Source organism: Alosa pseudoharengus, unplaced genomic scaffold (assembly GCF_046254945.1).
Source record: "Alosa pseudoharengus isolate Yale_2024_CS ecotype anadromous, Long Island Sound unplaced genomic scaffold, YU_APseudo_1.1 YU_APseudo_1.1_scf_12, whole genome shotgun sequence".
In the NCBI taxonomy this organism is placed as follows: domain Eukaryota; kingdom Metazoa; phylum Chordata; class Actinopteri; order Clupeiformes; family Clupeidae; genus Alosa; species Alosa pseudoharengus.
The window spans coordinates 33,055,332-33,072,316 of NW_027468587.1; the positions used below are offsets into that span (position 1 = coordinate 33,055,332).

At 50.0% G+C, this 16,985-nt stretch overlaps 1 protein-coding gene across 1 annotated transcript in view; it reads right to left on the reverse strand.

The window, feature by feature from the left end:
• vps13b (vacuolar protein sorting 13 homolog B) overlaps positions 1–16,985 on the reverse strand; it is a 330,552-nt gene that overhangs the window by 304,917 nt on the left and 8,650 nt on the right. Inside the window, exons 4-6 of the mRNA XM_076281294.1 lie at positions 13,001–13,103; positions 9,852–9,986; positions 9,623–9,710 (exon numbers count right to left, since the gene is read on the reverse strand). Of these exons, the coding sequence (XP_076137409.1) occupies positions 9,623–9,710; positions 9,852–9,986; positions 13,001–13,103 (326 nt within the window). The remainder of the gene's footprint in view (positions 1–9,622; positions 9,711–9,851; positions 9,987–13,000; positions 13,104–16,985) is intronic.

Genomic DNA, 16,985 nt, shown 5'->3' on the forward strand with positions numbered 1-16,985 from the left:
CAGAAGGTGGCTTACTCATTTAACAAGTGATCTGTTTACAGCTCTGTTTCCAGGCCCTGTTAAGGATAAGGACACAGGACACACCGAGTGCAGGATAAATGGTAATGGCCAGAGCCAGGGTCAGACCATCATTGGCCCACTCACCAACAGCCCATTAGGGCAATAAAAGTGACCATTACGCCTTACTCGTGTTGGCACAGACGCATGGCCAACGGGAGCAAAGGTCAGAATAATGACAAACTGTTTTAAGGCAGAGAATCCAGTCAGAACCTTGAGAGTCATGGAAACACTTCAATCATTTCGTCTTATCTGGCCATGTCAACGTCCCTGCCCCTGCCCCTGCCCCTCCCCCTTGCCTGCTATTTGGCTGCCATAAAATTCAAACATCCTAATGAAGACCTGAAAAGACCGCTGGACGTCCATAGAGGCGTCTGATGGTCACTATGTTCTCTAGCTGCACCGAGAGAACAAGGAACGAACAATACCGAGGTCACATGTTAGATTCCAGAGCAGCACCCACTCTATCTAGGCCCATCATGGTGGGCCTGGTGGGCAGTGGCTAAGGAAGTAGAGGAGCCAGTAAGCCACCGGCAGCCACAACCCCCCTTCTGACCCTGTCGAGGTGTCCTTGAGCAGTACACTGCACCCGAAACTCCCAGGTTGGAGCCTTGCATAGCAGCCTTCGATATCAGTGTGTGTGTGTGAACGGGTGAATGTGAGGGATTCCTCAGTAAAGCGCTTTGGCTGCTCAGAGGAGGAGAAAGGCAGAAGACTGCAGCTCCTTTACTGTACCATTATCATGCACTATCTAGGCCTTATCTGTGCTGGAAGCTGCTTTGGGTAAGACTGGTAACACTGAGGAAAGAACAGGCCTGATTGGTGTCCAGTGTAGGAATGTGTTGACAGGCACGGCAGGCTTGGCCTGATCTGTGTTAAGAGGTCAGAGGGCTCCGTTGCGTGTGTGTAGAGGTCAGCGGGGATGAGCTGGTATGTCGAGCTCTGTGAGTGCTACTAACTCTGGGTTTGTAATGATGGTGCTACATTTACATTCATTTAACTTTTACCCAAATTGACTTATATTTATATTACTCAATTATATTACAAGGGCCATTCTCCCCAGAGCCACTGGGGGTTAAGTGCCTTGCTCAAGGGCACAACGGTGGAAGCCAGGAATTGAACCCACAATTTTTCAGGCTACTGCATGCTAGCCCAACTCCTTAGCCACTACACTACTACTGCATGCTAGCCCAGCTCCTTAGCCACTACACTACTACTGCATGCTAGCCCAGCTCCTTAGCCACTACACTACTGCATGCTAGCCCAGCTCCTTAGCCACTACGCTACTGCATGCTAGCCCAGCTCCTTAGCCACTACACTACTGCATGCTAGCCCAGTTCCTTAGCCACTACACTACTACTGCATGCTAGCCCAGCTCCTTAGCCACTACACTACTGCATGCTAGCCCAGCTCCTTAGCCACTAGACTACTACTGCATGCTAGCCCAGCTCCTTAACCACTACACTACTGCATGCTAGCCCAGCTCCTTAGCCACTACACTATCACAGCCCCTTTGCTGAAACGAAATCACAGTCAGTAGGCCCCAACTGCCACACTTTCCCATCTGTCACCCTACTTGTCTTTCTTTGCTTCCCTTTGCTTATTCTAAGTGTGTATCTTTATCTACCTCTGTATCTCTTTATTTCTCTCTCTCTTTCTCTTTCCCTCTCTCTCTCTCCACTCAGTTTGACGGAGTACTGTAATGAGCTCTCCGCTTGCGGCTGATGAAGATTACATTTTAAACGTGCCAGGCATAATTGAAGGAGGTGGTTGGTCTTGAAGATGCAGAGTTCTTGCGCGGCGTGCTAACGTAAACAGACCTACGCCAAAACAGGCAACAAAAGCACCCAGGCAAAATATTTACGCGCCGGCATGGCCGGGGCCTGGATGCCCGTGCGGGGCCCCACGCAGCGTTTTCCACTCGCCTCGGTAATCACAGCGCCCAGGAATAATAAATAATCTCATCAGAGCCAAATTATGAGCTCGGGGCAATAATAAGAAATAGATTATTGCTGATTGCTAACACCTCATTTTCCAGTCCCTCTTCTTCTGATGGAGGGGTGTGGTGGGGGGGGGTAGGATTTGATTGGTTCTTGTTGAAAGAGTCCAACGCTTGTATACAAAGTACCGTTTCTGGGAAGGGGTGTTGGTGTGGCGTTGTTTTTCTCTCGCACTCTCGATTGTACAACTCATCTCCACTCAGTCATCTCCATCATCAATCATGCATATCAACACATCTTCAGCACACATGTCCATCCAAGACCACCGGTTCCACAGCCCGCAGGTTCAGCCAGGCTATGGGAGCCGCTCTAGCTGCAGACGACCACGGGTTCAACGAGGGTGCTCATGCTGCTGTAGCTTCAAGCCCCTGCAGGTTCAGCAAGGGTGCTGCTGAAGCAGTTCTAACTCGTCAGTTCTAACTCAGACTTCGGGCTGACTGGGGAGATGTTGGCCAGAGGAGGAGTGGATGAGAGTTGGATTGTTTGTGGCGTTTCACAGGAGGGAGTGGTTGTGGGGACAGTGTGTGTGTGTGTGTGTGTGTGTGTGTGTGTGTGTGTGTGTGTGTGTGTGTGTGTGTGTGTGTGTGTGTGTGTGTGTGTCTGGGGGAAAGCCTTGGGACAGATGCAGGCATTCCCAGCTCTCAGCTGCTAGGGGTTAGGAAGGGTGGGGTGGGGAGAGAGGGTGTGGGGTAAAGTGATCTGGGCCATGGTACAACACAGGGCATGGAGGCAGAGACAGAGAGAGAGAGACAGAGAGAGAGAGAGAGAGAGAGAGAGAGAGAGAGAGAATCAGACGGAAGAATGCTAATCAGGGTGGCAAACAAATTAACTGTCCAACAGGCAGACAGACACACAGAGAAAGAGTGAGAGAACCAGGGTAGGGAGGACTGAGAGCAGACAGAGACAGAGGAGGAGAGGAATGAAGTGGTGAACCTCTCTCACGCCCCCCCCCCCGCCCCCTCTTACTCTCTGCCCAGACCCCTGTCCTCTGTCATAGCCAGACTAGTGAGTGACAGCCGAGGGGAGACCCCCTACTCAGAGGGTAAGTGGGCACCGATGGAGGGGTTAGGGGGCACAGGAAGGTGAGGTGTGCGGCCCCCTGACACCCAACACCCCCCCATCCTCACACACACACACACACACACACACGTCTGGCTCGCTGATACGCAGCATGGCAGCCTTGTCTGGAGGGTAAACCCTGAAGTGTGACCCACACACACTCACTCACACACACACACACACACACACACACACACACACACACACTTACCCCCTCCCTCCCTCTCCAAACACAGGGGCTAAGGGAGGCTTGCTGTGTAAACACAATGATAGAAAGCACACTGCTCTCGATACCCCCGACCCACTACCCCGCCCCCACCCGCCCCCTCCAAATAATAGTGCCGCAAAAAAAAAAAAATTGTTCCCTGATTAGGCAAGATACACAGGACTCGAACTGACGTCACTATAACAAGCAAATTTAAGCAGCGGGAATGAAGTTAGGGCAGACAAAATAACAGAGCAGGGTTTGTTTTCAGTGAGGGAAAAACGAATGAGTGTAGATAGACTTGGCACGTGGCCTGGACACTTTAGCTGGGCAAAGATAGTGCTGTTTATCATGTCCATAGATTGGCTCTGAGTACAACAGTGTGTTGTTAGACACAAGCCTTGGATGTTTGAAAGACTAACGCTCGCGGGATGACTTATTTTTGTTAGGGAATGTGCCAGGTATATTTTGATAAAGCAGAATAAATCACGTCTGTACTTCATTTGGACAACATGGCTAAATCCTACTCTGAGAATTTGTCAGTGCTGTTCACGTCAATGGCATAAATCAAATCAACAGGCACTGGCTGAGAAACATGCTTCTGTGAACTTTCTCCAACACTGGTACCGCGTGGAGTTTGCCTAGTTGGAGACGCTCAAACCAGGCAGTGGGTGAGTGTCACGGCCTGTTTCTGTTACTTTTTCACCTAGTGAACTCAGAATGACATCAACACTCACCCCTTCCCCCAACACACACCAAGAGACACTCCCATCAGGAGGGGGGGTGGGGGTGTCATGGCTGGTTGCAACGCCGCTGGTATGGAAAAACAAACGGAGGGAACCCGACTCACTCTTATCTCCATCAGACTCCCCCGCTGGGTCACACACACACACACACACACACACACACACACACACACACACACACACACACACACACACACACACACACACACACACACACACACACACACACACACACACACACACACACACACACACACACACACACACACACACACACACACACACACACACACACACACACACACACACACACACACACACACACACACACACACACACACACACACACACACACACACACACACACACACACACACACACAAAAAGACCCCTTCAACATCAGCTCCCGCTTCACTCCTGCCCTGCCCAGGGCTTTCCTCCTCCTGGGAGAAGGCACTCAGTTTAGTGAGCGAGAAGCCAGTCATTGACCACGCCACCCCTCCATCAGTGCAAAGCCATACAGGGGCAGGGCTGCAACCCCAGTGGGGGGGGGGGGGGCATGGAGCTTCCAGGGGAGATGGACAGCGACCAAATCTCAAGCGAGAGACAAGAATGGTTGTGCTGGAACTAACGTGAAGTTGAGCCAGGTCCAGCTGTGGAAGGCGAGAACCAAGAACTAATTTTTATCAACTTCCAGAACCTCATAGAACTGTGCTGTCTGCATTCCCTGGTCGTCACGGGGCTTGGGGCGTTGTGGGGGTGTTGTGTATGTGTGTGTGTGTGTGTGTGTGTGTGTGTGTCTGTGTGTGTGTGTGTGTGTCTGTGTGTGTGTGTGTGTCTGTGTGTCTCCGTGTAGATGTGTGTTTGTGTGTCCGTGTGTGTGTGTGTGTGTGTGTGTGTGTGTGTGTGTGGTTGAGTATTGGGGGTGTGTGGGTGCAGCGTGACCTGCTGCAGAGGGGTGAGGAATCTGGCTGGGGCTGCCCTCATCCCTCCTCATCTCCCTCATATCAACACTCAAGCCGCCAACGCACCGTACACAGTAATCAACCAGCACATTGTTGTTTTTTTCTAAAAAAGGGATGACACCCATCTGATGGAATGGATTCCAGCTGGCACAGAGGGAGAGAGGGAGAGAGAGAGGGAGAGATGGAGAGAGTGAGAGAGGGGGGGGACAAGTGATACAAAAAGGACTGGAGGAAGAAGAGAGAACAGAGAATGTGTAGGTTAAATAGAACATGACAGACAAGGTGTGTGTGTGTGTGTGTGTGTGTGTGTGTGTGTGTGTGTGTGTGTGTGTGTGTGTGTGTGTGTGTGTGTGTGTGTGTGAGTGTGTGTGGGGGGGGGGGGGGGTGCACAGGCATGTGAAATGGACAGAGAGGAAGAAATAAACAAGGAAATTAGAGCCGCTCTGTGAAGAACTTACAAGCTCAACACAACTGCCTCAAATCACCACCCACTCACACCTAAGAGAGTGCACGTCAGATGCATAAGAAGAATGAGTCCATAATGTCTTTTTAATGAACGTGTAACCGATGCTGAGAAAGCCATGGGCCTGTGATTAAAGGCCCTGCTGCTTTCCCCTCTCCTCCTCCTCCAACCCCAGAGCTTTAACGGAGTCATGCAAGAAAACATGGCCGCCAACGCCGCGCCTGCTGGATCCCAGTACAGGAGGCCGTAAAAGAGCTGACTCCACTATCAGAGAAATGCAGCTGGGGAATCCGTGGCGAATCGCCGGGGATTAAAAAGCCGAATCCGACTCCGGTGAGTGCGCCGGACTATTAGCCTCGAGGGCCGGCTGATTAATCATCTCAATGAAAAGGAGCTCGTTACATAGAAATGTGTTTTGTTCGCGAGAGGCCTGGGATAGTGGCGCTGCCGGGGCAACCACCGGTGTTGGGTGGATGAAAAATGGGCGGCCTGAGAAATTGCGCTGCGAGCCTCGCCGAAGTGTTGCAAATATGGGAAGCTGCACCGTTATTTTTTTTAACGCTCATTTTACCTCGTCATGAATAAGACATGAATAAAGAAACCAACAAAGTCCTTTTCTGTGTGGAAGCCATGTTTCCATATAGAGAAACATTGCAAAAAAAAACAGTGGTGCTGAAATAAACAGAAAAGGTATGCTAGTGTGTATGCAACCACTTGCTCACAGCACAGGCCCTGTGTGGTTATTCAAATGCATGGCTGCATTTTGATGCGCTATGTGGTCACTCCCAAACTCCAACATGACTCTGTAACAGGCCCTGAGTGCTCTGCATGCTTGCCTCAGAGGCAAGGCTCTGCCCACAAGCTCTGCCTTGATCAAGTGGAGCCGTGCATCGGGAATCGACAAGTCCTCGTTGCCTGGAGCTCCACATCAGCAGCACTCGAAAAGACACGGAGACGTTTAGTACACGTTGCTTTTATTGTCGTTGGAGAAAGTGACACTTCAATTTCGACTGCAATTCAACACGATGCCACAAAAGTGGTCAGCCTGAGGAGGGACTCTTACCGCAGTAGCCGAAGGTCACAGAGTTTGACGTGAGGCTGCTGAGCTGACAGACCATCATACTAAACAGAACTTTCATGCTAAAGAAAAATTCAACCCACGTTCAATCCAGATTTGTCATTCAGCGACTTGGTTTGGTTTGAGAGAGAAACATGAAAGATGCGGACCGATCGAGCCAATTTAAAATACATAAATAGCATACAATTATAAGGCTTCTATAAAAATACGCTCCAAGCCTAATTGCTTTAATGAAAACCACACACTGCAGCATAACTAAACACTCAGCGAATGCTGAGCGTGTTTGTGTTTACGGCTCAGATAAACAAGGCACCCTGAATTTCAAACATCACTCACGTTCGAAAAAACTTCACTAAACATCCACCCAGCTGGGCTCGGCCAGAGGAGTTCTGTTTGTTGTTTTATACCAGGCTTCATTTTTTAGAACAGACATCTCTCAAAACAGCCCTCGCACCAAAAAATATTCGCTCAGCCACAACAAAGTGTCTGAGCCAGCAGCTTCCTCTGTTATCATTCTGAAAGCAGAGTTGTTTATGAGCCCGGCGATACCAAATGTGTTACTAAGCACATTTTAGCCCTGCATAATGTTACAATGAAAGCAGTTGGTTAATTTTCCAAGCATGTGCTTCTTTCAGGAGCCAGAAATAAAAACGTGTTCATAAAAGGGACAAGTCGCCGGTGCCAGAACGCTGCATAATTACTAAACTATTTCCACGCTGAGAGCCTCGGAAGGCACCGCTACGGCAGCGCTGATGTCATAGGCAGCCCGCACTGCCAAGACAGCCGTTGCTGTGCCCAAGTCAACCTTGGTATGTTTAATATATGCCTCAAACAAGCCCAGAATAACAGCAAAAACAAACAGGGAGTCAGGTTGTGCACCGGCAGGCAGGCCGGCAGGCTGTGAGCTAAGGCTCTATACCCCTCCTCATTTTTCAGGCCTTTTTTGTATAGAGCCTCTGAGCAAGGAAAACAAAAGGCCCTTTTTTGGGAGACAGGTTGACCTGCAGAGAGGTAATCGGTTGCAGCTTTTTTTCGGGCACACAGGGCGCTGGAATGGGGCTTCCTGCGGCAGCCCGAAGAGGCCAGAGCACAGTCCCACTATCCAGAAGAGGCATTCTGCAGCAGCCCGAAGAGGCCAGAGCACAGTCCCACTATCCAGAAGAGGCATTCTGCAGCAGCCCGAAGAGGCCAGAGCACAGTCCCACTATCCAGAAGAGCACTGGTCCTGAACTCTCCTGTGCTGGTGCGACTGGGGATGCGTTTAACGAGCGGAGCGTCTGCTCATCGTCCTCATCTTCCCGTCTCGTTAAGGTCCTTTCTTGCGGCTGTTTATTACGTGACTCTCCGAGGATCAAACGCGGGCTTGCAAAACAATTAAGGCAGCCCCCCTCCACAAGAAAAAGGAGCAACACAACAATTAGGTCTCTTTTTTTTCCACATTCGGTCTGGAGTGCAAAACCACAAGAAAGCTCTCTTGTGTTTACGGTACAGTAGCTGCTAGAGCCTTAAAATGTGAATAATGCGCTATAAATCGGGCTTGGGGGATAAATCTGATATTTAAGGTATTCATGCAGAAAATCCCTCTTTGCTAAATGTGCTTTGCCCCTACACTGCGCTAAACGCTAAACAGAGGAAAGCTTTCTCATACTCACGCTACAAACAACAACAAGGCACTACTGCCACTGGACCAGTCCAAACACCTCGAACACTCTAAACAAAAACGGACAACGAGACATCAAATACAGGAGACAAAAAATCTATACAGTGCTCTCGTATTACATTCCTAGGGATTTAGTGAGCTAGTGGGCGAGTGGGAGAATGGACAGAAATAACATTACAGCATATAATAGAGTAACACACTAGCTCAGTGGATTATGCGTTTCCTTTAAGTGGAAAACATCCTTGTTACTCATCACTTACACTGACTAGACAGTGGCAGTGAGGTTTATGACTAGCACTGAGGCAGCGAGTAAGCACATCCTCCAAAAAAGGAGGAGAAGAAAGAGGGTGCGGGAGTAGAGAGAAAAGAGAGAGGAAACATTATTCAAGAATACGTGCAAACAGTGTGAGAAAAGGCATAGTAAGAGGGAGAGAGGGAAGAGGAGGGGGGGTGAGTGTAGGATGAGTAAAATAATGAAAGAAAAAGAAAGAACTAGAGGAAGAGAACGCAAGAGAGAGAATGAAAAGAAGACAGAGGAGAGAGAAAATAAAAAGAAAGAGAGTTCCTGATTTAGAACAGAGTGGCTCCAGCTCTTCAGATGTCTCCATCAGCTAACCGCAACCTCAGCCCAAACATGTGAAGCATTTGGACTAGCCTGGCACAGCCTCCATCCCCCCCTCCTGCTAATAACTGCAATGTGTTACAATAAAGCAATCCACACTGTCTGTCTGTCTGCCTGCCAGTCAGTCCCACACACACACACACACACACACACACACACACACATACACACACACACACACACACACACACACACACACACACACACACACACACACACACACACACAATCAGAGGACAGGGGGGAAAATTCAAAACTCGTATCCAAAACCACAGCCTTTAATAGGAACCACTCATTAATTTCTAATACGCTAGCGTTTAGCGTTCCTGAGCGGGAAGTGAGCCTGACGCATCTGTGTGCCTTTTAAGGCCTCAGTAATGTGTTCCCTGAAACACTGGAGGACACATTCGCAGTATGGCTTAAAATGGGAGAGGTGGTTAGACATGAATTTTAATGCACAAGATCGACGCTTTGGATTTTCGCGGCACAGAACAGGTGTTCATGTCATCTCTCCACCACGTCAACGTTGACGCCCACGACGCAGTCCAAACCAACCGTAATCTCGTTTGGGTTTCCCCCCCAGCTCCGTGCTGAACTCATCCGTCAACCTGAGGTCTTCTCAGTCATACCCACACTGACGCACAGAAGCCACTGATGACTGACAGACGCCATCTTTCCTCGGCACTCGCGTGTGTTTGCGTGTGAGGAGACGTGTGTGGGGGCTGGGAGTTGTGTGACAACAACCCCCACCACCCTCCTCCTCCGACGTCCACACTCGTCCAGTGCTGTGACGGACAGGCGCAGATACGTGCGGCGGTGGCCGGAGTCGCGCTCTGCAGCGGCGGGACGCTGCAGCTATTTTGACAGCTTAATTGCACATGGGAGTTGCAGCTGCTGTTTTGCCGGAGATTCCGTGAGTTCCTCAGCGACCGGCCTGTAGTTACGCCGCAACTGTAAACAAAGAGGGATCTACCTGGATCAGACGCGAGCAATTACCTGACCGTGCGTGGGGGCTATAAGGATGACATAAGAGGTCATAAGAGAGGGGCTCTGTGAAGTGTGAGCACTCTGGACACTTGAGAGGAGAGGGCCTCTCTCCAGTATGAGGGGAACAATGAACATGATGCCAGTCTTAAGCCCAGGACACAACACAAGAAAAAGGTCTGTGTCAAGAAATGTTCTAAGCCACTAACCAGGACTGTCAGGCAGAAGTGATATTGTATCTCAATGGGACCTTCCCGAATAAATAAATACAAAACAAAACAAAGCTGTTAAAGTTTAAAAAAAATGGACAAAAATATTTTCTATTTTTTTACTTGAACAGCTTTGTCCACGCCTGAGAACTTTAAGCCATGTAAATATCCATCCTCTCAGCCTCTTTCATAATGCTGTTGTCAGCTACACCTCTCGAAAGGCAGGCTGGTATTGAAAAGCTCTCCAGACTCAGTCATACGAGTGAGGAAAGAGAAATGTGCACGGAAGTGCTGCCAGTTTTAAAGTAGTAATGATTATCTTTCCAGAAACATCTCTCAGTAAGTAAGTTCTAAAGAGGTATCAGTCAACATTCAAAGGCCAGGAGCCAAACACCTGATAGGCCACCTTGACTAACACGTCTTCAGCTACCGCGCAAACACATCCATCTTTGAAGTAGAGTAGCCTTTTCCGTCGGCACAACAGGGGTTGGCATGACTACTGTCCTGCATTTAATAACCGCTGGATGATTCATCTACAGTGTTAAGGCCAGGGGGCAGGAGCGGGGGGGGGGCTCACACAAGGAGACGCCAGGGTTTGCTTCCCGCCTCTGCTGATGGGGAGCCCCCAGCCGATCCCCGAGAACACCCAACTCACTGTCAGCTGGAAATTATAAGCGTCTCAAAGTTTAGCAAAAGATTTAAGCAATTACAATGTAATTATAACACATGTACGTTCTTATCACGCCGGTCACTTGAAGAAGCAATGTGGTAAATCTCAAGCAGGCGATACACTTCTCCAAGCCTACAATGTTTATTATCTTTTCAGCTAACCATATGCTTTAGCAATCCCTTTTTTCTCCCTCTCTCTCTCTCCATCCCTCCCTCACTCCCTCTCTCTCTCCCTTTCTCTCTCCCTCTCTCTCTCCCTCTCTCTCTCTCTCCATCCCTCTCTCTCTCCATCCACCCCCCACCACCACGAAGAGTGACATGTCGAGCAATTATTCCCACTGCATTCTTCCCTTCTTAGGCGCACATCATCACAGAGCTCCGCTGCTGGGACGGATAAAAGCAAACACACATCTCGCTCCAGCGCGCCCTCCAGCAAGTGGAGCCCAGTTCCATTTCAACAACACACCAGAACAGGCCGGCCCCAACAAATAAGCCCGAGCAGAGAAGCCGCGTCCTGGCGAAGGTAAATCCTTCCACCTCTGTTCACAGTTAGTGTTAAAGTAATCAGTGTTTTCCAACCTTCCGACCACTTGGGTGTAAATAGACGTGAAGATAAACCCATGTGAGAGAAATTAAAAAAAAATGGAAAAAACGTGGCCACCGGCGAGCCGCGCTGATCACGGAGTAAACTACCGGATCGGCCTCCGAGAAGAAAATCTCGCACTTGTGAAAGACGCCGGGTGGCGCGGGGAGCCGCAACAGTCACATCCCATCAGAGCTGTTTGACAAGAGGGGAAGGGACGAGAAAAAAGACGGCTGCAGAAAGAAACGGCTACATATGACTTCAGTCCCGGCGCTCCGACTATAAAGGTGGAATTATGCGGCGGGTCAGCGGGGTGAGGGTCTGCTTAATGGAGTACACCAACCTAAACGAACGCCGGACCACCCACACGCTGCGCAACCCAGAGCCACTCCGGGAGCTTTCAAGGGCACCCAAGAGGGGGGGGGGGTGAAGGGGGGAGAAGGGGAGAAAAAAGGACCACAGTTACCATGTTACACATGAAACAGAGTTGCGTTCAAGAAAAAAAAACCATACCAATACGACACACACACACACACACACACACACACACACACACACACACACACACACACACACACACACACACAAAGCCCCGCTCTGCTCAGTTCCCCTTTGCTCTCGGCAGTAGTTAAAACACACTGTGAAGTTTTATCATGTGCTACTGAAACAGTTTACCGAGCACTTTAAGAGTATTTGTAAAATCACCTGCAAAACCCGTCTTTGAAATACAAACCCAGTCTCCATCATACTCCAGTGCTCTAATTTGCACATGAGGGCACAGGGTGTATTTCAACATGGCGCTTAAAGCGGAGCTGTCTCTAGACGTTGTTCTAGATCCATCCATTATTAGATAACTCCATTACTCTTTTGGACGGTCGTATATCCAACACATCATCTGTGGAGCGCACACGGCTTCCCTTCCCTCCATCCAATCAGCACTAATAATAAACCCAGGCTAATCCTCGCGAGGGCTAACCGCCATCATTTAAACATTTCATTACGCAGGGAAGAGAGAAAGCCTCAAGATTATTGGAGAGCTTTCATCCTCCCATTAGCAGTAGCATGTATCTGGGGCTGCTGGCGGGGGTGGTGATGAGGGGGGGTAGAAATAGCTGTGATTGGGAGGAGGCATCCTGTCCGGATTGCCCCCAAGGGTGGGTAGGGAAATGTGTGTGTGTGTGGGGGTGGGTGGTGGGAGGCTAATCGCTGACCTGTCTGTCCGTTCGAGGTGCACTGATCAGCAGCTGAGTCAGGCCGGCCTGGAAGCCTCTGGGTTTTTACTGGTCCTCCACGCTGCTTCCTGTGTCTGGGGGAAGCCACGGCAGCTGCTGCTCATGGTGATGGTGATGATGATGATGATGATGATGACGCTGCTGCTGCTGCTGCCCTTGCTGTTTTTGCTTCTGGAGCAGGCAGGCATATTTGCAGCACATTACACCGGGTTAATGGCACATTTTTTGAGGGGGGGCAGCAGAACAGAACCAGCTCCTGATGTTTAAGGGAACGACCAGACAGACTCCTGTTCTGGGGGTCAAATGGAAAACAGGTCCCAGCTCTCTCTCTGGAGCTGCTGAGAGGGCCTATTAAAGCGTCTTTAGGGCATTGCTCAGAGTCACTGAGTCACTCAGGGCAGACGCCTGGCGGCACGTTCACCCGAGCAACGCTGAGGCGGGCACAATCAATTCCCGTTAGCACAGAACCAGGGTGGGGAGTGAGGTGGTGGTGGTGGTGGTGGTGGTGGTGGGTGGGGGTGCGGTCAGGAGGCTGTGGTCTTTACAGCGGTCAGGTCTGGTGAGCCCTGGGCTATGAGCACATGGAGAGGGGGGAAGACAGGGGCCATGAGGAGTGCACAGGACTAACAGGGCGCCTGCTTTATGGGCCCTTGGGAGAGGTTAGACTCGCAGTGGTGACCGACGCACATGGGAGAAGGGACTGGACAGACTGCCAGGCCAGAGACCACAACGTCTGGTGATGACTATGAGGACGGCTATCCCTGTGACAAAGTCCTAGGCTCCTTCGGTCATCGTTCAGGCATCACAGTGGTGTGACTGCGTTTGAAAAAAAAGCACCCGCCATAAAACTAGTAGTCGCTAATTACGGATGGCTGCAAATGAAATATCGCCTGTGTTCGCATTTCAACAATGACACAATGGCCTCGCTCGCAACGTGCATAATTGCCGGGAAAAACAAGCGGCGTACATGGCTTCGGGGGAAGCTGTGGCCGCCAGGCACCTCATCCATCAGCACACGCAGGCCTTCCAGTAGCGCCAGCAGTCTGCTACAGTGTGTGTGCTAAATCCATAAAGTTATGCTTCTGGAAACCACCAATATGAATTCGGCGGCAAATCACTTTCCGTTGCCCAGAGTGACACACTGTGTGAGAGTTCAAGGGCAGAGTGGAAGCGTTTTAAAAAAGAGCAGAGCAACATGGAACCGGTGGTGCGGTGGTAACAGGAGAATACCCCTGACTCTTTGGGTTTCTCTCTCTCTCTCTCTCTCTCTCTCTCGTTGAGCGGGGGCAGGGAGACAAGACGTGTGTGTGTGTGTGTGTGTGTGTGTAACATTTAAGTTGCTTTTGTCCTTGAAATTGGAAAGTTCACCTCGCGGTCAAGCCTGGTGGTGTGACCAGGGGGTCCAGGAATGACGGGCTACAGACACCTCTGCTTATAACACACGACTTGGGTCAACAAACACCACATCACCGCCAATCACCGCCGCCACCTCCCAGCGCCTGCAGCTACCAAACAACGGGCCTCAAAGTAAGCAGCCGAAAACACAACGACATACTCAGCCTCTCGCTGCCACTGTTGTTAATGGCAGTCCGTCCTCATCTGACTGAACTAAACCTTAAAGCAAACATGGCCATTGCACCTTCCCTAAACTACTCGACCCCTCCACCTGCACCTCCTCCTCCTCCTCCTCCGTCTCCTCCTCCTCACCTCCTCCTGGTCCTGTTGCTGCTTCTTTAATGAGCTGGCTGTGAAAATATACAGCGGTGTGTTTGTGCAAGGAGTCGGTGCGGCGCGAGAGGAGGAGGAGGAGGAGGAGGCAGGGAGAGGCACAGAGATGAAACAAACAGAGGCCGCGGCTCTGTGACAGCCTTACCTCAGGGCCAGCCACGCAGTGTAAACATCTCACAATGCCAGCTCTCACACACACAGGCGTGTGCACACAAACACACGCACACACACGGACACACACACAGACACACACACGGATACACGGACACACGGACACACACACACACACACGCTCATCCACAAACCACATGTTGGAATTTTTTACAGCTCCTTTATATTTTCTACACCTACATCAGAAACAACAACACTACCAACAATAACAGCTTCCAGCCTGTGAATCAGTATCAGTACCAGTACTGTGTGTGTGTATGTGTGTGTGTGTATGTATGTGTGTGTGTGTATATGTGTGTGTGTGTATGTGTGTGTGTGTGTGTGTATGTGTGTGTGTGTGTGTGTGTGTGTACGTGTGTATGTGTGTGTGTGCATATGTGTGTGTGTGTGTATGTGTGCGCGTGTGTGTACATCAGCTCTGTGTCTCTGCCCCTAGAGAAGCGGTGCTCTAATGGCAGGCTGGAGTGGCCCACATGATCACATGGATTAGGAATCTCTGTAAGCCATTTGCTCGGTGCAAGCTGGCAAATCAAAGGGCAGATTTCCGGACAGCGTCGGGACACAGATTATCCCGTTTGTGCAATCTGATTGCTAACCCCCCCAGCGGCTGTTTTCTCTTACTAGCTCAGCGTCTTTCCGTTTGGAATCTTTACCCGATTTTCCTCTCTCTGCGCCCACATACGGATCTAGCTTATCTCTTTTTTTGTTGATTTCTTTTGTTGTTTGTTTTTGTTTTGTTCTTGTTAACTCTTATTTGGTGTTACACAGAGAATTCAAATGGAGGGGTTGAGCCCAATTATGAGAGAATGCAGCCTGGAAGAAGTGAGTAAGCTGATTCAGCGCAGAGAAGCGAGGGTGAGGGAGGCTTCATGTCTAAAAGGGGCTCATTTCTGGTAAACGATCTGCTTTGACAGACAGAAGTGCTGAGAAGCTTCTCGAAAGCCTCAGGACAACTAGTTAGAGGTTTTTGAGTCGGGGGCAGAATGAGGGGACAGGCCAGGTCAGGCCAGGCTTCTGTTTTACGTGAATGAGGGGGGGGGGGGTTCTGTTGGGGGGAATCACTGTGAGATATCTAGAGATATCTATGATTACAACACGCTGCAAGCATAGTGGAAAACCGTCCTAGGAAACCCTTGGAGAAATCATTTCCAGTACTAGCGCAGCTCGAGCCAATGAGAGAACAGACTGGAGTGGGCCAAACCACCAGTAAAAACATGACTACAAGAGAGGGCTGTCTGTACCATTACCGTGGTAACACTTTGATGAGTGACATCATAATGCCTTTAGACGTATTCAAAATATTTTTTTTTTTTTTTTTTTTTAAACCTTCCTTGTTCCACTTGATGCGTTCAGAGTTCACACAACTAATTCCTGACCAATAAATGACCTGTTTGATAATGGCATGATTCACAACGCTGTCGAAAACAAGCCATGACTCATCAAAAGAGTCCTGCCTCCTTTACCAGCACCATAAAATGAATGAAAATAATAATAATTTGGTGGGAACCATGGAGAGAGGGGGGATGCCAAAGAACAGCCTGGCCTAACAGGGACTTCCCCCTGACCAAATGCGGGGCGACGCATCCGCCCTCTCTCCCCCGTCTGTGGAGCGGGTGGCAGGGAAGCCAGTAATCAGCAGCTTGAGGAGAGGCCACATCAGGAGCTCAGGAGCTCAGCAGCCCAGCAGCGCTGCCAGGACGCTGGGGAGGACCGCTGGATCCTGTGGCCGCCTGCCTGCCCGCCTGCCTTCCATCCGTCCAGCTTGCGTGCCCGCGTGCCCGCGTGCCCGCGTGCCTGCCTTCCTTCCTTGCGAGTTTGCTCGCCTGCAGGTACTTTTCCCATCACACCGGTCTTCACACCTCGCCCTCTGACATCTGGCCAGGGGTGTTTTCAGAAAAGGCCCTGGCAAAAAGCTGCCACCAGAGCTGCGAGTTGTGAACTCTTCAATTAAACTGTCAGGGAGAGCCATGGCACTGGCAGATACACATAAAAGGAGATGGTTTACAGTCAATCCACCACAAGTCCAAGTCTTCTTTTTCACTGCCACTGCTTCTGCTGTTGTTAGCTGCTTCCTCTGACCTTCTGTTTGTCTGTCTGGGTGTTGTCTCCCTGCTTTTAATCAAGTGACACGAGTACACCATATGTGTTTAGCTCACCCCCTGTGAGGCTTCTTTTTTGCCTTGGTTTTATTAAAACCCATATAGTTGCTACTGACCAAAACCATCTTGAGTTTTAATTCAGCCTCAGAATAGATAGACACGCACCACACATGGGTTTCCAAGGTTAGACTCTCTCTCTCTCTCTGTCTGTCTGTCTGTCTGTCTGTCTGTCTGTCTGTCTGTCTGTCTGTCTGTCTGTCTGTCTGTCTCTCTGTCTCTCTGTCTCTCTGTCTCTCTGTCTCTCTGTCTCTCTGTCTCTCTGTCTCTCTGTCTCTCTGTCTCTCTGTCTCTCTGTCTCAGGACTTTACTGCCTTTGGAAGATGAGCAATACTATGAAAATAAAAAGAAAAGAAAAAAAATAAGACTCATCAAAATGGACTTGTTTGTTTGTTTCA